This window comes from Anolis carolinensis, chromosome X (genome assembly GCF_035594765.1).
Source record: "Anolis carolinensis isolate JA03-04 chromosome X, rAnoCar3.1.pri, whole genome shotgun sequence".
Lineage (NCBI taxonomy): Eukaryota > Metazoa > Chordata > Lepidosauria > Squamata > Dactyloidae > Anolis > Anolis carolinensis.
The window spans coordinates 9,096,646-9,122,261 of record NC_085847.1 but is presented as its reverse complement, the minus strand read 5'-3'; the positions used below and the strand labels follow the sequence as shown (position 1 = coordinate 9,122,261).

At 42.2% G+C, this 25,616-nt stretch overlaps 1 protein-coding gene and 1 long non-coding RNA gene across 8 annotated transcripts in view; one reads left to right on the top strand and one right to left on the bottom strand.

Moving 5' to 3' along the window:
- pitpnm2 (phosphatidylinositol transfer protein membrane associated 2) overlaps positions 1-25,616 on the top strand; it is a 104,623-nt gene that overhangs the window by 29,643 nt on the left and 49,364 nt on the right. For 6 of the 7 annotated variants that reach the window (XM_008113701.3, XM_008113698.3, XM_062958621.1 and 3 more), the window contains exon 3: positions 22,038-22,196. In XM_008113701.3, coding sequence (XP_008111908.1) covers positions 22,119-22,196 — 78 coding nt within the window. In that variant the 5' untranslated portion in view covers positions 22,038-22,118. Of the gene's footprint in view, positions 1-3,957; positions 4,081-22,037; positions 22,197-25,616 lie in introns of all 7 variants that reach the window. The other variant, XM_062958619.1, reaches the window with a different exon arrangement.
- LOC134292909 (uncharacterized) lies at positions 8,057-9,732 on the bottom strand. The gene is made up of 2 exons (XR_010000018.1): positions 8,976-9,732; positions 8,057-8,720 (listed from the first exon to the last, which is right to left on the bottom strand). It is a non-coding gene; the product is annotated as an uncharacterized LOC134292909 (long non-coding RNA).

Here is a 25,616-nt window from a genome sequence, read left to right as displayed (position 1 = left end):
GGAAAGCATTAAACTAGACTGCTCTCTGGGCTCCTTTCTGTGGTGTTTCTTGGAGAGGTTTGCAGGTGCCATCGTTTTGTGGAGGAGGGTGCACAGCTGGAGACAATAGTGGGCGGAATGGCCAGTGATTACTTCATAATCAAAAATGCCTTTCATGGGGGTCATCACTACTCCTTTCTATGCCAAGGCTGGAGACAAAGGAATGTGAAGGGACTTCTTTTGAGAGCAGGTAGAATTGGATGAAAGAGCCCAGGTACCCTCAATCCTGTGATCTTGTCTGGTTTTGGAAATAAAGTAAGTTGAGGGGTGACTTGAAGGCACACACACACACACACACAGGATTAGAGGGAAAGTATATTTAGAGGAACCTGTGCTGATTGTGTAGCAAAACACAATGCAATCCAAATTCCACAGGCAGAAATACTTTATTGAGACATCTCCAAAGTATAACGTATCTTAATGCAAGCTTTCAAAGCTTCACTGATTTCTTCATAAGGCAGATATGTTAAAAATCATGGTGCTGACAATGTTAGAGTCTCAGGCCTACATTCTGTTACAGTTTTGTCAGTTAAGATGGTCTGGACGGATTTTAGTGCAGTCAAAGGCCACTCCCCTAGTAATAATAGTAATAATACTACATTGAACTGCAAAGACTCTGGCACAAGCCAGTCAAGGCGGTCCCAGTGGTGATCGGCACACTGGGTGCAGTGCCTAAAGACCTTGGCCAACACTTGAAAACAATCAGCACTGACAAAATTACCACCTGTCAGCTGCAAAAGGCCACCCTACTTGGATCTGCACGCATTATTTGCCAATACATCACATAGTCCTTGACACTTGGGAAGTGTCTGGCATGTGATCCCATACAAAAGCCAGCATCGTGATCTTGTTTGCTGTGTACTCATCTTGTTGTGTATCAGTAATAATAATGATGATGATTTTTATCTGCCTTTCCCTATGTCTCGAAGCAGGATACTACCACATCTCCAAAACGCCAGGATCACTCTGAAGTATTTTCTGGCAAGGAGATAGTAACATTGTTGGGTGCGAATGGAAAAGAAGCAGCTCTGTGTGTGTAAGAGAGGGATGGGGGAGAAAAACGAGAACTAGTAGAGAGGTTGGAAGGTGCCTTGTGGTGTAGGCACCTCATCCTAAAGTTCTGAAATTGCCATTTGCTAGAAGTGTTCTCTCTACCTCGTTTCTACTTGTCCATTTCTAATTCTGCTGCTCGTTTTTAAATTAGCTGTGATGAAATTCCAATTCCAAAACTTTTTCCAGAAACTTTGGAAAAGTGACTGTTTTGGACGACTGTTTTCATGCTAGCTAGGCAATTCTGGGAGTTGCCACCCGAAACACTCATTTTTCCAAGCTGTGGTTTCATGTGCCCTTTCTCCCAAAAGACAGCCAGCGCCCAGTAGCACCAAACATGTCTGAGAAGTGGAATAGAATCGTACATACAAGAAGCAGAGGCCTGGTCTGTGTGCCCAATGGCTATGAGAGAGTTCTTGGTAGGGGAGAATGCCATGCTCTAAGGGGAGAGACTGGCTCTGTTACAGAATTACCTGGCAGTTTGATTACTGAGCTGGGAAAGGATCCTTTTGTAATGGAAAAACAATATTGACTATATCCTTTGTGCATCCTTAAATGACTTGTTGCATGGGAAAAGTAAATATATCTACGGGAGCAGATGGAACACTTCTTGCTGCAGCTGGACAGTCACGGTTTGTGAACAGATATTTGTAACATCTTTTTTATTTTTGTATTCAAAACTAACAGTCAGAAAGCTTTCCTCTTCTTCCTGTTCTGACTGCAACTATGTCTATTTTAACTGAATTGTTTTTGCCTTGCTACAATGTTGTTTATTATGTCTGTTGTGTTAAGTTGTTTTTAGCTATTGACTGTTTTGTATACATGTTGGAAACCTCCCTCAGTCCTCTTGAGGAGATAGAGCGGCATATAAATAAAGATTTTTTTTCATTATTATTATTATAGCTCCCTTTTGGTTAATACTATCCTGTTAGATTGTTCCCCTCCACCCTCCAATTTTTAGCTGGTGTATATATAATATAATATAATATAATATAATATAATATAATATAATATAATATAATATAATATATATATATATATATATATATATATATATATATATATATATTTGCAGTCAACAACCAGCACCAGATATAAATAACTTGTTCAAACTTGCTCCTTGTCGGGCATGGGGGAACCAAACTCTGCGTCATTCATTTTTTATTTTGTGTGAAGTTTAATCTGTTCTGTCCCATTTGCACATTGGTTTGTGAACTTTTTCCTTCTCCTTTCAACTGCATGAAAATGTCTGTGTATCTGGTGATGGGTTTCTTAAAATACATACAATGTTCCAAAAGTTATAGATTAGCTCAAACCATTTTCTTTACGAACAAGCATTGCGCATATTTTTTCCTATACTACGGTAATTTTGTAGGCTTTTAAATTGATAGCTGGAATCCCGTTGGTGTCTTACCTGTGGGTAAGTCTCCATATAGAAGCAGTTGGCCCCTGTCTTTAGTGTGGAGCATCTGTATTCATTTCAAGGTTGCAGATGCAGAGCTGAGCATGTCCATGCATGTGCCATTGTATATTTGGTTGCATGTTTGGGTGTGGGTATATTTGTACAGATTTGCCATTCAAGGCTTCCTTACACAGCACAATCAACACATGACTCCACAGTCAAAGATTCGCCCTATGTCATGCCAGTGTTGGATCTCAGGCCATATTTAAGTATTTGTTTTGGGGTGTACATGAATGCGTAGAAGGATTGAGTAATATTAATCCACTTGTAACTCTTGAACTCCCTGTTAGGATTTTCTGTGTTAGGGAAAACGACCCAAAAACAGCAGAGCATCCAAAATACGCAAAAACACATGATACTTATAGCAAGCAGAGTGTGAAGTGCCATGTGGCTGTAAAGAATTTAGAGCTTAGGAGGCAAACATAGTCATATAGACGTGGTTGCCTTCCATTCCCAAAATCCATTGATTCAACTATTTTCTACTGTTTTAGAAACAGCAGGTTTAATATGGTGAGGGTTCTCTTTTCCTCCCCCCCCCCTCTTTGTTAGAGAATCTGGCTAAATGAGTTTTAGAAAAGTTTAATTTGAGATTCATACTCTGCTTCTACTTCTGTGATTTTCCTTGGGCCACTTGTCGAGTAGAAAAATGTGCCCCATTTCCTTCCTGGCTTGATTTCCCATTATACGTACTTGTGTGAGAGAGAGGGGGAGAAAGAGAGAGACCTATTGCCTAGAGTGTGTCAGTCCATTATATATTTTTTTCATTCTGAAATAGTTCTACTAAAAACATTGAAAAAGCAGGAAAAGATGAGGTCTCCAGCTATGTCCCTTTAATTGAATGAATCTACACACATACACACACAAAGAGAGAGCGCTAGCAGAATTTTTTAAACAATCCTGCATATATAAGAAAAGCTTTAAAAAGCCAACTTCCAATTAACTTTTAGGATCAGCGACCAACTACTAGAACTAGATGAATGGTTTGGAAATAATCTGCCAGAAGTGTTTCCAGCCCTGCTTTTTGTGCGTTACCACCACAGGAAGGAGATTTCTTCTTACAATGAACGAACGGGGGGGAAAAGACAGTCTCGTTCCTTCACCATCCAGTTCCTGGAGGGTCAGGACTTTTCCAGGCCTGGGGAGGTTTAAAGCACCGCCGATTGCGATCTGTTGTAGAAGGAGGTTATTACTGGGAGCGTGCAGCCTTGTGGAAAGACTGGCAGTCGTGTGCTCTGCATGTCTGTGAAACGCAGGAATGGGGTGGCTTTCCTTCCCTGCCTTGTCTTTTATTTTGGCTACTACTGTTCAGCAGAAAATAGCCTTTCCTCGAACTCTGAGAGTGACAGAGATGCTGTTTCAAAGGCTGTCGTGCATGACTTGGATTTGATTTTTTAATGTTGCTGCAGGAACCTGCAAGTAGTTTTCCAGACCTTAGGTGGATAGCTATATGGTTGGAGGCATACCCTTGGATTTCCCTGGATAGAGACTTTAATTCTTAGTCTAAGGCGAAAACATGCTTGGGGCGCCAGGTGAGTAACCTAGATTTTTCTTCGTTACTGAATATCATTATGATAAAAAGTTGCATTGTTATGATCTTGCTGCTAGAACAATATAAATACAGGAAGTAAAACAAGACCAGATCCTGTCCCAAGGAGATTGCAGTCCAAATATCCATGGTAGGTAAATGAAAAAGAAATGTAGAAAGAAGCAAAGTTAAAAAGAGAATATCAGTCAATACTGTTGCAAATACTGAGGCTAAGTTTTAATGGAAGATGGAGGGGGAAAAGATGGAGTTTGTTTCAAGATCCTTAAACTTGTTTCCTTTCCCAGTTTGCATTACCTTCTGGAATGTCCTTCTTCAGCACAAGTTGTCAGTTCTGTGAGTGAATAAGCAGAGATTCTTGCAGGCACTTCTCCATGTACTGCCTGACATTGTATTTACTACTGTGTAGTAAATCCTCCATTGTGAGTAGAAGGGCAGGATGTCTCCTCATTTCCTCCTGAGAGCTGCATGCAGGGAAAAGTTAGGAAGGAAACGGCAGCTCCTTCTGAACCCTCTTCTCCCTCAATTGCATCAGAAAGATGGGGAAGCAGTACCGTCGCAGGGTAACCCATTGGGGTGACTCAGAGAGGATTCATTTCCAAGCGGTGTTTAAACTACTTAGACATTGGCTGGTGGGGGGGGGGGGGGGCGCAAATGGGCCAACTACTAAATGCAGACTCCATTCTCTGCATTTAGCTCCCACCTAGCCACCCAGCACACAGGATATCATAAGGTTTTGATCCATTCCCTCATTTGACAATCAGGAAGTCAAATGATGAGATGCAGGGGAGCACTTTTCCAAGGAATTCCAGAGGAAAACTGATGGATAGTAGCCTTGCCGGTGTCTGCTCCTTTCCCCTCTTGTGTGTCGTCTTGGTATACGAAATTGAGAAGGAGAGAAACACATAAGAGAGGGCCAGCAAGACAGCAAAGAGCCTAATGACTTACTGTGCTAGAAGCTTTTGTAAATCTGCTATTCGTTCAGATACCGTACGGCATAATTGGTTATATAGAGAACATTGGTTTATTCATTCAGGAAGCGTTGATTAATTTCCATTCTCTGCAAGCAGCAATCTGCCTGTGACCTTTGTCAAAACACTCTTCGATTTGCTAACCAGCACAATAAGGAAGGCACTTTGTTTGAATTTAAGTAGATTTAGCCACTTTGCGTTCTCATACTTCAAGGGTTCGTGAACCGTATTGCTTCCCACCCTGGGAAATGAACATTTACAAAAGAGCATAGTATTGAGAAATGTTATTCTTCAGATGGATATGAAAAAAGAATACTCTGAAAAGAATGGATGACTTCTCATTTTATCATAACTTAACTGTATTTCAGGTTTCAATTATTAATACATCCACTGGAGAAAAATAGATTTGTATCGGTTTAAGTGTTATGGCTTTTTCTCAACGCACATTGGGAGCAGAAGATGCTAACATTTCTTAGTTGGAGATGCTTGGTCCTTTCACAGAACTCAGTTTCAAAGGTTCTCTGGGGACAAAGTTGGTGTAAACTGATTTAACACCAGACACAAAGGTGATGTAGGAGAGCAATCAAATGGAGGGATTGTGGCCAAGCCTTCTTTCCCGAAAGATGTGGATACTTCTAGCTTTCATTGGATCAATTAGAAGTGTAAACATTATGCAAAGCAGGACTCAGTGGTTCTCTTTTGCCTGAGGAGTTGGTCTGTTGAGTCTGGAAACCGGTATTGTGCCTAGGAGCCAACATCTTAGGTCTTGTAAGGGCAGCCTTTGCACAGAGTGGGACAGCACTGTGCAGCGTCAGATAGTTTTTATTCCCTCTTAGAGTCTGGCACAAGTTTAACAGCTGCATTGCTGTGATCACAAATATCTGGTTGGGCCTTTGCAATACAAGGGGATAGTAAAAATATCCCCCGCAGCTAGAAGTATATCTTTTGCTTATGACACATGCTGGTTATTTTCAGCACAGTTGGGGCTATTTTTACGCTTGATGCTTCTCTGTTTGGGTTACTATGGAAACCGATTTTTGCGGGATGGGTGGAGAACAGTGATCCTGGCAGATGTGGACTGGAGCAGGGCCGCCTCCCCTTCCTTTCCTCATCTCCTCTCCCAACACGAGAGTCTTGGGCTTTCAAGTTTGAAGCATTGGCTTGGATGTCCTGGATGCCTACCGGAGGCACTGGTGCCAGTGCGGGACGTGGGGCCAAATTCATTACCGCATACATGGAGATTTTAATTTTTATAGCAGCTATTGCCATGGCAACAAGGTGTTTCCATTATCCCAATTAAAATCATGAAAGTTACCTGTGTGACCACCAGACTTGATACTTTGCTTGCATGCATTATTTGCGTCATAATTATAGCCACCTGCCTTGGTATCCCTATATAAAGTTATTATTTATAAAGCTATTGTCCTCCAAACCCTGCTATACGCCTGTGAAAAGTGGACCATCTACAGATGTCACACTCAACTTCTGGAAGGATTCCATCAGCGTTGCCTCCAGAAAATCCTTCAAATCTCTTGGGAAGACAGGCGGACAAATATCAGTGTGCTGGAAGAAGCATGTCAAGCCAACCCTGGTTGGGACTGGCTTCCACCTGGAAATTGGTGTCCTCACTGTGAAAGACAATGCAGATCAAGAATAGGTCTCTACAGTTACCTACAGACCCACAACCAGGACCCTACACTTGGAAGGCAATTATACACAGTCACGAGTGGAAGCCTATGAAGATGGTGGGAGTGATAGTCACCTGTAAACATTGCCCTTTTCATGCCCACCTTGCCACTAGTCATAGCCTTTGGTTCCCATGCCAATGTAAACTCTTTAACTTCAAGTCCTCACTGTTCACTGGGAATGTCTTGGGAGGCTGCCTTGGCTCTTGCAACAAGGCTGTAACCAGTTTGATGGCTCTTAGGACCTCAACCTACGCAGTCTGGACCCCTGTTTCCATGCACTTTGGAAACAGAGCCCCACAGAGGCCATCACATGATGGAAGTGCCCTTCTGGTGGGACTCCGCAGCACATGAAAATGGAGTCCAGAATGCATCTTGAGGAGTTGGGTGCTGCCCGACTCAAGCAGGAGAAAGTGGGAGAAGGACAAGCCTCAATGGGGAAAGGAGGTGGAGTGGCTGGACCTCATATACAACCTGAGCGGGGTCCTCTTTTGAAACCTTTCGACTTTTCGTCAGGCGAAGCTTGTGGTGACAGTAAATAACAGGAATTTCATTTATATTTTTTTTCATTGCAGCCTTTTCAGTTAGAAGTAAAACAGAAATAAGTTCTCCTGGTCTGTTTATTGAAAGTAGTGTGTTCTGGATAGTCATTATAGATGTGTTTTTCTATTTTTTTTAAGATAAAGAATAATCCCTCCCAAAGTAGCCTGGTATAGGCTGAGGTTTTCAAAAGATGCTAAAAAGGTTTCCAAATCCTGCTGAAATGCAGGCCTTCTCCCTCCGCCTGCCCGCCATCCCCGTGACACCTAATCCCCTTAGGTTCTTTTGAAAATCTCAGCTTTTAATTGGTAGGAGGCGAAACTAGGTCAGCTCTTGAACTGAAGAAGTCAGACCTAAAATAGGTCTTGGCCTGTTTTTGTTGTTGTTGTTTCTTTTGAAGGTGACTGAAGGGCCCCAGTTTGGTTGCATTTCAGTTTAACGGCATAGTATTGTATGTCGTATTTTCACATGCTTCTGGTTCACAACACATTTTTGTATAGCCATTTGATATTTTATAGTTACTGTCAATGTAATTCCCCCCCCCCCCAATTTGTCTTAAGGCAATTGCAGAAGAATGTAAGTTTGATGCTTCTTTTTGCTCACCTCTACACATACACCTCTACTTGTCACAGTCAGAAATAGGACATCTGCAGACCAAAAGGTGACAGTGTTTAACAGCTGCAGGCTTCATATCCTGATAGTGATGTACAATAAGATATGTAAATACATTGTAGTATTTCTGTAATGAACACGTAAACACAAGAAACATGGTCCCAATATGTCTCTGTATATTTATATATCTTGTCCTGGGCGATCACTCATGGTCATGTCTTATTGTCTTCCAAAGGTAGTCTTGGTGGTGGGTCTGGCAGTGACTGTAGAGACCTATTTTGGACCCGCATGATATTTTGCGGTAAGGATATCAATTTCCAGATTGAAGGTGGTCCTGGCAAGGGTTGGCTTGACGCGCCTTCTTCCTCTTAGCACGTTTCTGTCTTTCGCCCTCCATTTGTACCTCCTCAAAGTCCATAGCTCTGTTGGTAGCAGCTGACCTCCAGTTAGATGCTTGAGGGCCAGGACTCCCCAGTTCTTTCTTGGTGTTTATTCCACATTTGTAAAGGTTAGCTTTAAGCCTGGCTTTAAACATTCCATTTTCCATTCTTGTGCTGAGAGTAAAATAACTGCTTTGGGAGATGGTGATCGGGTATTCGGAAAACAGAACATTTGGTCCAGCGAAGTTTATGGTGGAGAATACACACACACATATAGTTGTCTATGTCTGTGCTTCTCTATAAAACATATTCTGCACTGTCAATTTGCTAAATGGGTGTGAGGTCATGAAATGTTCATCAACATTCTAACTGCTGCAGGCTGGAGAGGAGCATCGGTCATGGGCACGAATCCTATTGTTGGGCCCAACTGGAGCAGACCTAATGGGATTTAAATAAGTGAATCAATGGGATTTGCGTAAGCATCAACATATAGTTGGTGCTTTCAACAAGATTCAAGCCATGCAGCATCAGTAATGTACCCATGTGAGAGAAAAGGACAAACAATATGGAGCCACACTTCTAGTGTGTATGGCTGAAAGAAGAGGAGCGATTAAAACTCGCAGGAAAGAAACCTGGAGGTCATTGTGATTGGAGGGTCAGTGAGGCAGAAATCTCACATCAAGAGAATCTAACCTGTAAGTGACTCCTGGTTGAATTTGTGGCTGATTTTCAGTTGATAAAGTAGGGATGTAGCCTACTGCAGGGGCAGAAATTGGGTCCCACCACCATTGCCCACTGTGTCCTAGAGGCTGGAGAGCGTTGATGGGAAAGAGTCTTAAGGACTTCATCAGATGGAGCAGGGGAAAGTGGGAGGAACCGTCTTGCCCCGTTTCCTCCCGTCTTTCCCCATCTTGTGGGATGGCTAGCCGTGCCCGTCTTTCTCCTGCTTTGTCCCACCTTAAGGCTGCGTGGACTTGAATATTGGGAAGAACATCCTGACCATAAGAAGAGCTGTTCAGTAGAGGAACTCTCTGTCTCAGAATCTGGTGGAAGCTTCTTCATTGGAGGTTTTTAAACAGAGGCTTGATAGCCATCTCTCGGGAGATATTTGATTGTACTTTTCCTGCATAGCAGAAGAGGGTTGGACTGGATGGCCCATATAGTCTCTTCCAACTCTATGAGTCTATGAAATCCATTTGTTCATCTGTGTTGGTTGCTTTTTTATATTTGCATGCCTTCATTTGATTTGCAACTTTGACAGAAGTGCTGCCTTAATCTCTTGGTGTTCCGATCTCCTTGGCCATCAATCTTGAATTTACAAATTGGGACTCAAATGAGTCCTTTGAAGAGAATCCATCTGGTTCATACATTGTACTAGTTCTTACTCATCAGGTCAAGCAAGACACTATAGGCCATCCTGACCCACCATGCTTTTCAAGGGAAGATAATCCGCAGACTATTGTGAGTTTGCTGTAATGCGTTGACAGGTGCAGGTGCCTTTGTGATGCCTGTCTGTGGTCATTGGAGAACACGGCTGTGACATCACCAGTTTCAGGTCAGGAAGAACTAACACAATTGCTTTGAATGGCTTCACGGCGGCAAGAAGAGGAAGAAATAATTGTGGCTGTTTTCAATTTTTCTGCCGTTGTGGAACATGATGAAATGAATTCATTCTCCGGAGTCTGAAAAGGCATGGATCATTATGAGCACACCAGAGATAAGGCTCTCTACAATCTCCAGATACAGAAATATCGGTCAGGAAGACCTTGGGTGTAATGTACCAATTTGTAGTTTCCGAGCTCTTTGAAGGTATCCTCTCAAGGAGGTGACAGTGGTTGAGCGGATAAAACACTGGTTTAATTCATTCTTCATGCATTATTATTATTATTATTGTAATATTACATCTCACCTTCTTCCCAGTAATGGAACTTCAAGCACATTGCAAAATGTTAAAAGCAGTTGTGCATTAGAAACATACAAAAATGCCAGTAACTAAATATGAAGATCTTTTAAAATTTATTGAAAGGCCATGTGGGGGGAAAAGGATATTTTAGAGCTGGCATGGGCAAACTTTGGCCCTCCAGATATTTTGGGCTTCAGCTTAAGCGGCTGAGGGGGAAAAGGAAGGAGCCTGAGGCTATGAGGAATGATGGGAGCTGAAGTCCAAAATATCTGGAGGGCCAAAGTTTGCCCATGCCTATTTTTGAGGCAGTAGTGTTGTGCCATGTTCTTACCAATTCTAGGACTTCTTCAAAATCACAGAAAGTAGTCAAATTAAATTACAAGTCATCTAACAACCTTGCAATCAGAAATGGCAATGGGTTACTCCTTTGACATTGTCAAGATTCATGGGAACCAATAACTTTGGAAAGGTAACTTGTCAAACTTTGGAATTTCCATTGGAGGATCCCAGCAATGAATGTGGGGCTGCAGCTGTATGGTGGAGCATCCCCAACCTTAAAAGCTCAAAACTAGAGCAGAAATACGTAAGAGTGACTATCAAGCTCTATTTTTTGCCCCCCTCCCTCAATGTACGTCTTTATCACTGCTAATTGAAAGGAGGAAAATCCTATCCGCAATCATCTGCAGAAATCAAAGTAAATGCATCTCATGGCACTCTTTTTAATGTGTGACATTTCTAAGCTATTCTACTAAGAAGCATTTCGGGCGGCGGCGGCGGCTCTAGAGATTCTTCAATTTTATGACATGCAATTAAGTCACAGTGCAAATGAATGCTAGATGGGTGACTTTCTGAGTCATATTTGTCTTCCCATGGCCCTTTTTTCGTGTATTTATTTTTCTCGGTTTTTCTTGCACGTAGCTGTGACGACTCTGAATTCTAGAACTCATCCATTTGCAACCCAAACACTTCGGAGAGACAAAATTGTGTTATGCAGTAGTGTTTGGGTTGTAGTCCAGTGCTCAAAGCAGTATATCATGCTGATAGATCTCTCTCCCCAAGTGGCTCCCAGGTATTTATATTTCCTACAGCCATTCTTCCTGGAGGACAGAGTAGCATTTATCTCTTAGCCTATACAGGATTCACATGTAGAGTACTATCTTGGTGGTGTTTCTCTTGCTAGAGGAACCGAGGGAAGCCAATGAGTATGTAAAAGTGTCATAATTTATAGGCTTGGTCTGAAATGGAAAGATGAATGCCTTGGGGGATAGGGAGAAAAAAGGAAAGAGATTTTAGAAAAAAGGAAATTGAGGCAGAAACCTCCCATGAGCACATGACACCCCCTGCCTATCTTCTAATGCTTTTATGGCATCTCTGTAAATGCGGATGGGCTGCTGTGTTTCTCTCTAGGGGTCTCTCATTGCCAGTGCCATGCCATTCTCTGAGCGTCATCACCCTGCGTAAAAGAAAGGCAGCAGAGCTAGACAGCTGTGTGGACCAGATGTCAGGCGGAGGGAGAGGGATACCTACGTCGACAGCTTACAAGCAAGCCCAAGGAGGGTTCTTGTGTGTCACTGAAAGGGGAAGCTAGCCTGCCTTGTTGCCTCCCATTTCAGAAGCTGAATTGTTTGAAGGGAAGGAAGTGTTGTCTTTAAGAAAAGATTTGCACCTATCACCTTCAGATGGATTTCACTGTGCCTCTACTTGACCTACTGCAAACTCCACCTCTAGCGGCAAGATCTGGACCAAAACAGATTCATCGTGCTCTCCAAACTGTACAATGCTTTTCTACCTCAATGCAATCCCTCTGGTTTGGAATGACCTCTTTCTTTCCTTCTCTTTCACTTTTACGTACTGATTTTCCAATAGTTCCTGATCTTTTTACACTTTATACTTAATTTACTTACTTAGGTGATCCCTCGTTGTCTGAGTCTGATCGCCTTTTGCGTGTAGCGTCTTGGTGGCGGATACGTAGGTGATTGTAGAGTCCAATTCTTGACCTGCTTGTTCTTCCATAGTGAGGACACTTCCAAGTGGGAGGCAGTCCCTGTCAAGGTTGCCTTGATGTGCCTTCCTCTTGGCACATTTTTCCCTTTTTCCCTCCATTTGTGCCCCTTCAAATTCCACAGCACTGCTGGTCACAGCTGACCTCCAGTTAGAGCACTCAAGGGCCAGAGCTTCCCAGTTCTATGTCTATGCCACAGTTTTTAAGGTTAGCTTTAAGCCCATCTTTGAATCTCTTTTCCTATCCACCAACATTACATTTTCCGTTCTTGAGTTGGGAGTATAGTAACTGCTTTGGGAGACTGTGATTGGGCATTCGGGCAATGTGGCCAGTTCAGTGGAGTTGATGGTGTAGGAGCATCGCTTCAGTGCTGGTGGTCTTTGCTTTTTCCAGCATGCTGACATTTGTCCCCCTGTCTTCCCAAGAGATTTGCAGGATTTTTGGGAGGCAACGCTGATTGAATTGTTCCAGAAATTGAGTGTGGCGCTTTAGATAGTCCACGTCTTGCAGGCGTATAACAGTGTTGGGAGGGCAATAGCTTTATAAACAAGCACACGTATACTTTCTTGCAAGCGAACTATTAAAATATGGGCTAGGCAATACTACTGTTAGCTGGATTTGTAATTGTTTGAGCGACCGAACCCAAATAGTGCTTCTGTGCAGTGGTTCCTCCTCTTCATCCTGGAAAGAAGTGACTAGTGGCGTGTCATTAAGAGGGTTCTGTTCTGGGCCTTTCAGGGCTGTTTAACATCTTTATTAATGGCGTAGATGATCAAAGGTCTGGAGACCAGGAATCCCTCTGAGTAGAGATTTGAAAAGCACATGGAGGATCACACTTCGCCTGCCTATCATAATGTATTTGCTCGAATGTATCTAAGCAGCCTGTGATTACATTATTTTTGCCAACCAAAAGAGTATTGTAAAGAGAATGTCCTTATACTGGTATTCAGTGTGGCACTAATGTGAGATTTGACGTATCTGGACAGTTTGGGATTTGGGGACATGGTTTGAAAACTGGTAGAAATGTCCTTTTTCCAAGAGGAACACTGGATTTTTTCCTATCTCTCCTATGGATAAGAGAGGGGGTTTTTCAGCATCACCCAGCTCACAAGAAGCATGCACATACCCATAGCTGCCAGTTTGCTGATCACCCAAAGCTTGAGGATTTGACATCTTAAGAATCCATGGCGACATGCTTAGGTTACTAATGCTAAGTGACTGGCCTGGATTTCAAATTAATTACATTTGATATCATGCTATAAATTACGGGCAGGAAATCAGATCCCTCATTTCCTCTGATGGAAGGGGCTTAAACTTGGATGAACAATCCATAGTACTTTCAGGATGAGCCTAAAACCCAGTCTCATACTACATGCTTAGCATCATGTGGCTGCAATGGAAAACAACCGATCCATGTCGTCCTCGTTTTGTAACGCCAGTATGAATTTATGTAATTTATATCCCACTTTCTGCCCAAAATGGCTAATAATCTATACACATAATAAAAGTGAAAATGTGTATGTATGTGTGTGGCTGGGGTGTCCACTTCCACAGGCAAGCTCCCACTTCCACAAAGAGCTATAGCTCCCACTTCTCAGAAGACACCAATGGCCCTCCCTCCAATGACTCTGTAGGTTATAGTGAGCGCCATGAACATGTCCAAGAGTCAATGATGGAGTTTCTTGGGCATGATGTGAGTCGTAGTTCACCCACAACCATATGCATTTTGTACAATTAAAAATTGACTATTTCAAAGAACCCAGGCAATGTCGGGTACCCAAGCTAGTAATATATAAAAATAATAATACTAAAAAATAAAAAGACAACAAAGAGGGGCCTTGTTGCCCATTCCTTGGTATGTAGCATGTCAGTACTGTTCTTCTTGCCTTAAATCACCTCCTTTCCCTCTAGATTCCCAGCTTGGTTTTGGACTTGCTTCGCTTCGGGTGCAGTCATTTGCATCTCCAGTTTCTATATTTGGATTCTTTTTCCCTCCCAAGTTTTGACCGTGCTTCCATTACCTCCCTCCTTTTTGCATCTCTGACTTCCACCTTTATGCAAAAAATGGCGTATGCATGTCCACTTCTTCTCTGGGTATCCAGGAGAGATTTGCCGCTCTGGTTTCTCACCATGTAAAACTGGAGTGTTTTTAATTGGGATGAGAGAGTAGGAGATTTTGTTAGCAAATACAAATTGATGCAAAAAAACAAACAGACTCCAAACCAAACAAAAGCAACTATGTATGTTTTTCATAAGTGCAAAAAAAAATATATTTTGACAAATGGGTGGGCATTGGGTTTATGCATTTCAGACCCTTCATTTTTAACCAGATCTCTGCCTTTTTTTTGTTAAAGTAATGATGCCAGCATGGTATGATGGTTTAAGTGTTGGACTAGGGGCTGTGGGAGACCAGATATGAATCTACACTGTTCCATGAATGCAGTTTGACACCACTTTAATTGCCATGGCTCAGTGCCAGGATCTCGTGGGATGTGTAGTTTGATAAGGCCCCAACACTCTTTGGCAGAAAATGCTAAAAACCTGGAAAAACTATAAAATAAATAAATAATGCCACTGTGGCTCGAGGCGGGATATAACATCATTAAAACAAGAGATAAAACACTATGAAAATACATGCAACAAAATAGGAGGGAATAGGAAACCTGCAACGTCATTGGAGGGAGGGCTATTGATGTTTCCTGAGTAGTGGGAACTAGAGCTGTTTGTGGAAGTGAAAGTTGCCTGTGGAAGTGGATACCCCAGCCACACACACACATACATATTTTCACTTTTATTATGTGTATAGATAGATATAGATAAGATTCAGACTAAGGATTTCATGCTTCTAGCCCTATATGACTTGCATTACTGTACTTACTACAGTGGGAAAAGCATTGATATTGCAGGTTTGAATGCGACCCGGATCGCAGAGTGTTTTTAATCGGATGGTTTGTTGGTTCATAATGAGGTCAGGCTTCTGGCAGCAGGACACCACTTCCTGTAATCCTTCTTCAGGGGAAGGAAGGAAAGGGCACGTCTTGAGGAATCTGGAATGGGCTGCCGTGAAAAGGAGCTCCTTCCCGTGTGTACATCAGCCATGCATTTCCTGAGTGTGGATAGGGAGGAAATGCTCGCAAACTGAACATTGCCTGCAACTTGTGACATTTCCCTGCTTCAGACTGATTTCATACCGGTTCCTTTATTGGATGCAGTGGTCGGAATTCTTTCAGGTTGCCTTAGGACTGCCAGAAACAGAATTCATTGAATGAGTGATTCGAAACATTCCCTCCCAGAAGATATTGAAAGGGCATTTTATTTTCTGCTTCATCTGAGTACTGCAATTCTCTCTACCGTTCTGACTTACATTCAACTGCAAACTTCTGAAGCGCCTGCTACCTTTCAACTCCACGGCAGGATGCCAGTGCAACATTACAGTGTTCCCACATTGATCCCAGAGAAATTGCAAGCATTGCGATGTGACTGGGTTTTTTAAAAAAACAATTTGTTCAAAGATTTTTTAAAAAAAATATCAGATTGAAAGAGGAATGTGGCATGAATTAAAATTGTAACAATTTTGAATCTTCTTCAGACTGCTTCAAAGCCTTTTCCAAAAGACATACATCCAGGGATGACGTTTGCTTTCACCGTCCCCCATATTATTTCTGTTTTGGTGGCCATACATGTCCATCTCTGCTTTCATAGTCTCTGACTGGATCTACACTACCATATAATGCCGTTTCCAAACACAGACTAACTGCATTGACCTGGATTAGATGAGTCTACACTGCCATATAATCCATGTTAATGCAGTTCATCTGCATTCTGAAATTGCATCAAATGGCAGTACAGATCCTGTCTCGGAGGCCCAGGTGGGAAGAAGGATTGGGCAGGCATAAAAAGACATTGTAAAAAGAGACTTTGTTAATGGACGTATTCCTGGATCTGCAAGTTAGGGATTTTTGTAGCTCTAATGGAAACATGGTAATAACCACCACTTTGTACTTTGCTCAGAAACTAATTGACTCATTTGGAAAATTAAAGGGTGCTGTGTCAGAGTATTAGCCAGGAGAGAGCATGCAGCACATTCCATATTTTAACAATGTGATGTGCAAACTACCTCCGTTTACCTCCATTTCATCAGTTAATGGTGTCTGCCATAGATGTGGGTGAAACGTCAGGAAAGAATGCTTCTGGAACATGGCCATACAGCCTGGAAAACTCACAGCAACCCAGTGATTCTGGCCATGAAAGCCTTCAACATAGATTGAACTGTCTGTCAGTCCAAAAGTATAAGGAAAGGAGCTGGAGAAGTAGAGAAAGACAAGTTGCGGGATCCAAGTAATCTTTGGGATTTGGAACCGTGGGCGAGAATGGATTTGGGCATTTGGTTTCCACTGCCAAACTATGCTTCTTTTTGTTTAGTTTTTTTGCTAATAATTTTTGAATGAGCTCAATGCTCCATAATTGTTTGGAGACAAACCCAGGGAAGCATTGTGTGACAAATGGAGATGGTGTTTCTAATCTCTTCATGTCACGCATGAAGGCATGAAGATATTAAACATTTATACCACTGCAGTGAAATTGGGCTCTTGCATTGAATCATCAATTCAATTACAGGAGCATTCATTACCCTCCGTGATTTAATAATTGGAGCATTTCTTCCCTACTTTCATGTAGCCTAGCAGAACAATCAGCCTTGAGATGCTAGGCAAAGGATTTTTTCCCCATTAAATATGCCTGTGCATGCTTATAGTACATTTTTGAAGATTGTAGTCCACTTGATGAGTTTTTGATAATACTGTTGACCAAAGGCTTCTTCATAGAAGGAGGGCTCTCATCTCTGATGAGTAAGACTCTTATCTGAAGAACCAGGCAGGGACAATACAAGATCTGGAGACAAGAGAGCGCCTCCCTTTCACATACAGAAGCCAGCTGGAGTTTTAGTTGAATCTTGATTTCACAGTGACAACAGAACAATGTGCGACTGTGCGCCACATTGAGGAACACACACAGCTCTCTCCTCCAACCCAGGATCCATTTATGGTTTGCAGACATGTGCCTGCCAACTCCTGACATGTGGCCTTGTTCACACAACATATATGAAAGTATTTCTCCATAGTTCTGTCCCTCGGTGTTTGAATATTCAGTGTAACTGCCAGAGGTACTTTGTTAATTCCCAAATAAGTATGGTTGGAAGATTTGTTGTTCTTCCTTCAGATGGAGGAGAAACAAGAGCAATGCATTAGTGGAGGAAAGCACTGGGGTTGGAGAAAACCAAATTGTTCCAAGTACTTCAGGAGCCATTACTTGCATTTCAACCTCCTAAAAGAACAGCAAGTCCTCCGTTCTAAATTGGTCTTTCTGAGAAGTCGTATCTTGACAAATTTAATCTTCCAAGGATCAATTCTTTTCGAACGGTCATGTTGACCATGGTTTCATTGTTGGGCTCACTATCCCATAGCTACAAATACAGGCTGTCCTTTAGAAGTTTTAAAGTGTCTTCTTTCCAGCAGATCTCTTTTGTGATATGTCGTTTTGGAATATTTTGAGGAATTTTTATCTTTTTCCTCTCTTTTTTTTCACATATAGTATATCTTTGTCAGATGTTTTTAGCTGTGCATTCCAGAAAGGCCTGGGTCAGGAATACAATGCCATAAAGGAAGAGGGGATAAAACAGGAAGGTTCAAAAGTGTGTTGCTTGTGTTGTCGAAGGCTTTCATGATCAGAATCACTGGGTTGTCCCAATGTTCTGCCATGGGACAGGTGATTCATTCAGTACATTCAGAGAATGCATCATTTCCCTTTGTTTCATTACATTTCTTGGCCTTGGAATAACTCTGTATGTTAATTTTCCAGTGGTCGTTTCGTGTATACCATAATCTTTGCTGTCATTAAAATTTAAAGGCATCAATTTGGAGCTGGGAAGATTGCTAAGAGAACATGTTGGCTGGCCACATTTAATATAGTAGAAGACAAGCCTAATGTCCAATATTCTTTCCCCATTAATGTTGATGGAAGACATAAGATTTCACATTTGTGGGTTAATATTAAAAGTTAACTTTGTGATTGTATTTCTTTTTTTCCTCTTCTTTTCTTCTTTGTTTCCCTGAGTAAGGTGTTGGAGTGCCCTGTAACCCATAGCAATAGCGCCAGTGTAGCTGCATTGCCTTTGGCCTGGTTCCGTTCTCCCACTGTAATAAATGTTGGCTTCCCGACAAGCTTTGAAATTCAAAATGTGACGTCAAACCTCATCTAATAATGGAAAGTTGATTAAGATCCACAAATGTGGCTGTTTCTTTTAGCATACTCTTCAAGCAGTGATTCCTACGTCTCGCTGTTACAAGTCTCTCTAAGATTTGTGGTCTCTGCCAGTGTTTATTCAGTGCTTTCTTGGGTTAATGTAGCACTGTCTCATACTGTATGCAGGGAGGATTAATTGGCTGACAAAATGGGTTGGGGTGAGTGCTGGCGATTGCATTTGGGTGGTGAATGTGGGTTACTGGATCTGTTGTGAAAATGGCACAGAATCAAACTGGGTCCTCTGCTGTGGGTTCAGCCGTTTTGAGTTTCCCCTTGTGAATCATAGATTCCTAGAGTTGGAAGAGACCGCATTGGCTATCTAGTCCAACCCCCTGCCATACAGGAAAAACAAAATCAAAGCACCCCCAACAGATGGCTATCCAGCCTCTTGAAAGCTGCCTTGAGCTGAGTCTTCTCTTGTCACCGACTCCATGCCTTGTCTCATCTGAAAAGCTTTAGTTTATTCTGGCTGCCCGCCCTGGGCATTGGAGGTGGAGCAAGTGTCAAGACATTGCTGCTCTGCATCTGCCTACTGTTTGAGGCCTCTCTTAAACATCTTGGTTGTTAATATCTCTGTCCAATTTCAGCGCCTAGAATGATGCTGATATCCCCGAGAGCAGTGTGTAAAGAAGATTGCACTGTATTGCCTTTTTCAAGGAAACATTCGTGCTAAAATAATTTTGCTCTGAAAATGAAAACATCCATTTAGCAGCCCTGTGCCTAACACTCTATGGATCATTTCCCTTTAATTATATTATGGCTTTCAGTAACGCTGGCAGCATTTTTCTGTGCGTATATGAGTGTCTCTGCAGTGCCTGATTCTCCTTCTTTCTCGACTTTGTTGTTCAAATAAGAAAATGGGGAGGTGTGGATTGAGAGTAATAATAGGAGAGCCAGTGTGGCGTAGTAATGGCGTAGTTGGACTACAACTCAGGGAGACCAGGGTTTGATCCTGTGTGCCCTTGGGCAAGACACACTCTCCGTTCCAGAAAATACCTTTGATAAGACACACCAGGCTAATTGGTTTGCAAAATTCAATGGTATCGCACAGTGTGTGGGTTTTGAATGAGTAAGATTCAAATGAACATTCTTAATTATCAATAACATTATTTAAGGAAGTGGTTTCCAAACTGTGTTCTGCAGAACCCTAGGATTCTGTGAAAGCATCCTAGAAGTTCCATGAAAAATCTTCAATTTTAAAAAACAACAAAAATTGAATCTGTGCCACTGAATGACTTTTGGGTAGTATTGATGAATGTATAGCCATCAATAGCCAGAAAGGCTAACTGAGCTCTGCTCCACTTTGTATCCAGCTTCCTAAGATCTACAGAGATACTCATAGGAACACTTCAGCAAGCGAGAGTCCAAAAGTGGCAGACCAAAACCTGGAAACTCAATCATTGGCTGATACCAGCTGATAAACTCTCCCCTGGGTTCACAGAAGACTGGGCAACTTGGAAGGCGGTGAACAGACTGAGTTCTGGCACCACGAGGTTCAGAGCCATTCTTAAGAAATGGGGCCACAAAGTGGAGTCTGCGACATGCGAGTGTGGAGAAGAGCAAACCACAGACCACTGACTACAATGCAGTCTGAGCCCTGCCACTTGCACAGTGGAGGACCTTCTTGCAGCAACAGCAGAGGCACTCCCAAGTGGCCAGATTCTGGTCCAAAGACATTTAGTATCATGCCAAGTTTTTAACTTTGTTTGTGGTTTTTCTCTACATTGTAACTGTATCCTCAATTCGCTTCTGACATGATAAATAAATACTTTTTAAAAGCAACATTTGATTAATGAACCATATGACCACAACACATGAATGGTAGCAGGCCTGGGTGCTTCTTTTCCCCAATCTGAAATATTGTGTTGTACTTTGCCTGGCTGCATCTGACTTGTGTCAGTTCATTATATGTGCGATCTTTTCCCTCCTTAAGTCCCGAGCTCCCTGTGTTGTTTTAATTGCTTTTAAACTAGTGGTTGTATGTTCTTTTTATTTTTAAAATCCCCTTTTAAGAAGCACACTCTTTCCCTCCAAAAAAGCAGGGTACAAATGCCTCCGGGGAAGATGATCACATTTTAATTAAACCTTTCAAAATCAACATACGTCTCGAGTCTGGGTTGTGTAGCATCCATGGCGCTTGATTCATGCCTGTTATTTTGCTTATCAGAATCTTGGCATGTTTGTTAATGTTAATGAAACACAGTTTAATGAGATTATCCCCAGCCCATTCAGATATGTTCTGATGGATGAACCTGCCAGAGGAATTTCTGTGGGTCAGTTTGAGAGGGGAAGGAGAAGAGGAAGCTCTGCCCCGGAGAGAATGGCTTCCTTGACCAATTTGTCCTGCCAGAGATATTTCCTTTGGGATTTCTGCTGACAGGTATAATAGCAATTTAAAAGCAGTAAAAAGGCATGAAGCAAGGCACCGAAATTGAGAGGGGAAAAGTTGTTTATCATGCAGTGCTTGGCAGCTAATTTATTTAGGCACAGAGATGGCCCTGTTTTATGACTGCTACAATGAAATAGTCCTGGAATGAATGCTATTATGGAGTGGTTGCCTCAAAACACCATGGAAAAGGATCTCTTCTATATTAACTGGTAGTCAAGTTGGCAAGTAATTCCAACCCTCAATCAATACTTTGGCTTTCTTTCAAGATTTATAACAAGATTGACATGGCAAATGTAATGAGTATTTGCACTGTTTTGACCATAGACCTAGTTTTGGTGACTCCCCAGTTGCTGTTATAAGAACGTCAGGTTGGTTCCCAACCATTTTATGACGAGGGACCACTCTCCAACCTTAGTACCAAAACAGTAACTATTGTCACTTCATGTCTTCAAGAAAGGGCAGCTTTGCTGGGCCTTTTCCACCAATGCTTGTTGTGAGAATCGAGGCACTCAGCATCTGGTGTCGGAGGTGCCACAAGTCTTGTACAAGCTGTTAGACAGTTGTGATTTCCACCAGGAGCTGTGAGCGCTTAGTGCTTAGGACGTGTGCAGGGAAAGAAAAAGAGTGAAAAACCAAAGGTGGGAATGACACTTTTGGTGTGCTCCTTTACTAACACATCACTCTAAGGGGGACTTCAGTCTTTAGGGATTAGGGATGGATTTTTTCCCCTTCACCTATGATGGCTGCTATGTAGTGTTGCCTCCTAAAAATCCTGCAAATCTCTTGGGAATCAGCCAGGTGGACAAACATCAGCATTCTGGAAGAAGCAAAGACTGCCAGCATCAAAGCGCCAATTCTCTGCCACCAGCTTCACTGGACCAAGTGCTGCGTTGTCCAAATGTCCCATCACCGTCTCCCAAAGCAGTTATTTTACTCTCAGTTCAATAATGGAAAATGGAATGTCAGTGGACAGGAAAAGAGATTTAAAGATGGGCTTGAAGCAAACCCCACAAAATGTGGAATAAACACTGATTGTTTTGGGCAGCAGTTCCAAAATGGAATTAGAGACCTCCTGTTTGTTTAGTTTGTGAAAAAAGGAAAAAGATTTTTAAATATTTCAATGCATACTGTTGAATGTATCTCTGTCTGTTTGTATTTCAGGGGGCTGTTCCTTAAGCAGCCTCCATTAAACACCTTGGACTTGTGTTACCGACCAGACCAAAGGGCCGCTTCGATTTCAAGATGCTTATAAAGGAGTATCGGATTCCTCTTCCCATGAGTGTGGAGGAGTATAGGATTGCCCAGCTGTACATGATACAGGTCAGTAAACAGACAGTTGTTGATATGCTGCCTCAGAAGTAAAGAGGGTACGAGATAATTAAAATGATGTATCTGACACATCTGATGTATCTTTCCTTTTGGAGCCAGTGTGCATTTGGAATTTGCCAACTTCTGCGTTTCACAGCAGACTGTGTTACCTCTTGGCAAAGATGATTAACTGACTTCATACACTGATAAAGGGCTTTTTAAAAACCTGCTATAACTGTTTTGCATGTGGTTTTGGAGAGGGGGCTCATTCATTTCTTTGTGGTTTTGTCCAAAGCTGATTTATTTTTGACAAAAATGTGCTATGATTATTTCCTTTTAATTTTCTCTTCCCAATTTAAATTAGATGTGTAAATAAAAAGCATACTAGGAGGGGAAGAAGAGATTAGCTATGAACAATTTAACAGCAGGCTCATGGACTGAGATAGAAAAAGAACAGGAAGGCAGGAGGGGAGAGAGAGTCATTAGCTGGGACTTATTCAGCATGCTATCGGAACCGAAAGCGCCGCTGCCTTTGAAAGACTTCCTTGGAGTTAGATTTAATTCCAGGTGCTATACTTTGGGCTGTGGAGTTGAACAGCTAACGGCCTCACAGAGTTACTGTCAGGAGTTGACTTCATTCTAACCCAAGATATTTGTTGCCTGAAGGCGAATAGTGAAGGGTGCCATCTATCTATCCGTTCAAGTCAAGATGTGTATAGTACCCAAAGCCACACAATAGTGGTGCCTGAAGCAAAAGATGGCAGAAGCACCTCATTCCATCCTTATTAATAGAAACACAGTTAGCACCAGTTACATAACGAAACCTGCTGCCTCTTGGTAGTGGTTTTCCTCTATCTCAGGGTGTGGGCAATCTTGTCTTACATGCAAATGCATATGTAACACTGCCCTGATTCTGTAGACCACAGCTTCTTTAGAATATTCTGTTCCATCCTACGTCCATCTAAATGACATGTGTCAAACTCAAGGCTCATGGGCCACATCTGTCATTTGATGTGGCCCTTCAGATGCTGGACTCAACAAACCGTAATTGCCTCTGCTTGGTACTGTCATAATTGAAGACGCTGAGTTATAGGCAACAGCCCGTTGACTTCCACCTCCCTCACGTTCCTCTCAGGGCCAGGGAAAGCCTCTGGCAGAGGCCCATGTGAAACATTCTCGCTAAGAGCAGATCCTTTGCATGGTTTTTTTTTCAGTTCCTGTAAAATGTGTTCAGATGGATCTGGTACCTTTTGGAAACAAGGTCCACACTTGGCCTAATTTGGCTTGCATGCTGGCAGTTTCACCATGTATACTTTAACCATGCTTTTCTCTATAGAGTTAGGCTTTGCCTTAGGCGGGCTTCTTTGCAGGGTCAAGACACAGAAATTGTTATCCTGAGCTACAAAATTGTGGCCTCCTTTTACTAACGCTGTTCAAGCATTCTGGGATGCTTCAATATAACATTCCCATTTCAGTTATTGACAGAGTTGACTGTTTCTTTATGCCATCATGGATTCCTTTCTCCCTTCTTTCAACTCTGCTTTTGTTCCCATGATGACATGTGTCCAGAGCCCTGATATCGCTAGTGGCTTTTTTACTGACTTTCTGGGGATTGCTTCAGCCTCTGATTCACCGCTTGCGAGAGCATGCACCTCAACATGAGGCTGAAATTGGTTGAGGAAAGAGAGAGTCAGCAACAACACTGAGCTGCCCGGTCAATAAGGAAACAATGTGGGCACTGGATGCACATATATTGATGGAAACGGTAGCAAGAGGGAAAGATACTAATGAAAGAGGCTTCGTTAGTGTCTAACACCAAACTATGGTAGCTTGGGATGTGGTGATTCGTGTCCTGGAAACCTCCTGTTTCAATTATTGTGGATCTCCTTTTGCCGATGATCTAACAACTTGAATTAGTACAAAATATATCACCGAGAGTGGCAGGAAGTGGATATTAGAAGGGATTTTAGATTGCCATTTCACTAAGATTGCATACTGCATTCACAAAGCTATTTTTTAAATAATCCAGTGGGACAATGTTCCTTTAAATTCATCTTTATTTGCTTTTAATGATTGTATTTTAATATTAACATCAGGTCAGTATGGAGTTTATGGTGTGGCATAGTAAGAAATATAGTATTAGTTAGGCTTGTTTTTAATAGTGGCTCTCAGACAACCAGAAACAAAAATTATCCAGGATCTACAAATCCTTATGGGTGCCAGTTAACTGATAGTTTACTGTGTGTGTGTGTATTACATTTATGTATATTACCCTGAGAGTTTTGAATATAGGACAGTTCAAAGTTCCTGGATCATTGAGGGAGTTAATCTATTCCAGGTTTTGATTACATTTACAGGAGCTATCAAAGGTGCTGAACCTGTTTAGAAATAGGGTTTAGCACCTTGGAGAGCTTTTTAAAGTCTGGATTAAAACCTGGAGTGGATTCACTGCTCTGCTGACATGGAATATGCCAGCTGCTACGGATGGCTCCTATGCCAAAGAACAAATGAAAAAGAAACATGGAGTTGCTGGCACGCTGCAAGGTTCAGAGATTTGCAGACCGCCAGCAATAGCTGGTTAGCTGCTACTAAAAAAATATGCTGGTTTGAATGACTTTGTTTGATCAAGCGAGACAAATTATTATGTTAGCCAAGCTCCTGGGGCGTTTTTCTTGAAGCTGCTCTTAGTAATATGCCCTTGAATCCGAGACACCCTGGGAGCCAAGAGGAACTACAGTGTTCTTGAACTTCATCATTTTATAGTCGAGTACAGTAAATACAAGGGAAGGGAGAGAAAATAAACATGGAGAGAACTAGCCCTCTGCTCCATGGTTCATTTCTCGTCTGATCCCATTGGGTGTGTGCAAGATGGCAATAAATCACAGGTGACAAATGGGACTGCGGGGCCACCGCCTTGATACAGACACACAGTGGCAAGCCAGGCTTGCTGTCCTGAAGACTTTCCTTGTGAGGAGCAGAGAGAGGGCCCATAAGACCTCTGGTAGACCAGGAAAGTGTGAGATCAGACAGGCCTATGCCATAGTACAGGGATTCTCAAACTTTTAAGCTGAGGGCCTGTTTACGGCCTCCTAGACAGCCGGGAGGCTGGATGTTAGTGTGATAAAAACCCAAACAAATTCCTATGTGCACTGCACATGTCATGAAAGAACAATACAATACTTAAAATAAAGAACAATGTTAACCAACATAAACTTACCAGTATTTCAGTGGGAAGTGTGGGCCTGCTTTTGGCTGATGAGAGAGTCAAATTAATTAGGATTCTTCTTCTTGTGTGCCTTCAAGTCCTTTCAGACTTAGGATGATTTTAAGTCTAACGTTTAGGGCAGGGAAATGACCTTGGAGGGCCGCATCCGACCCGCGTGGGCCTGAGTTTGGGGACCCCTGCCATAGTAGGAGAATGGGGCTTTCTGC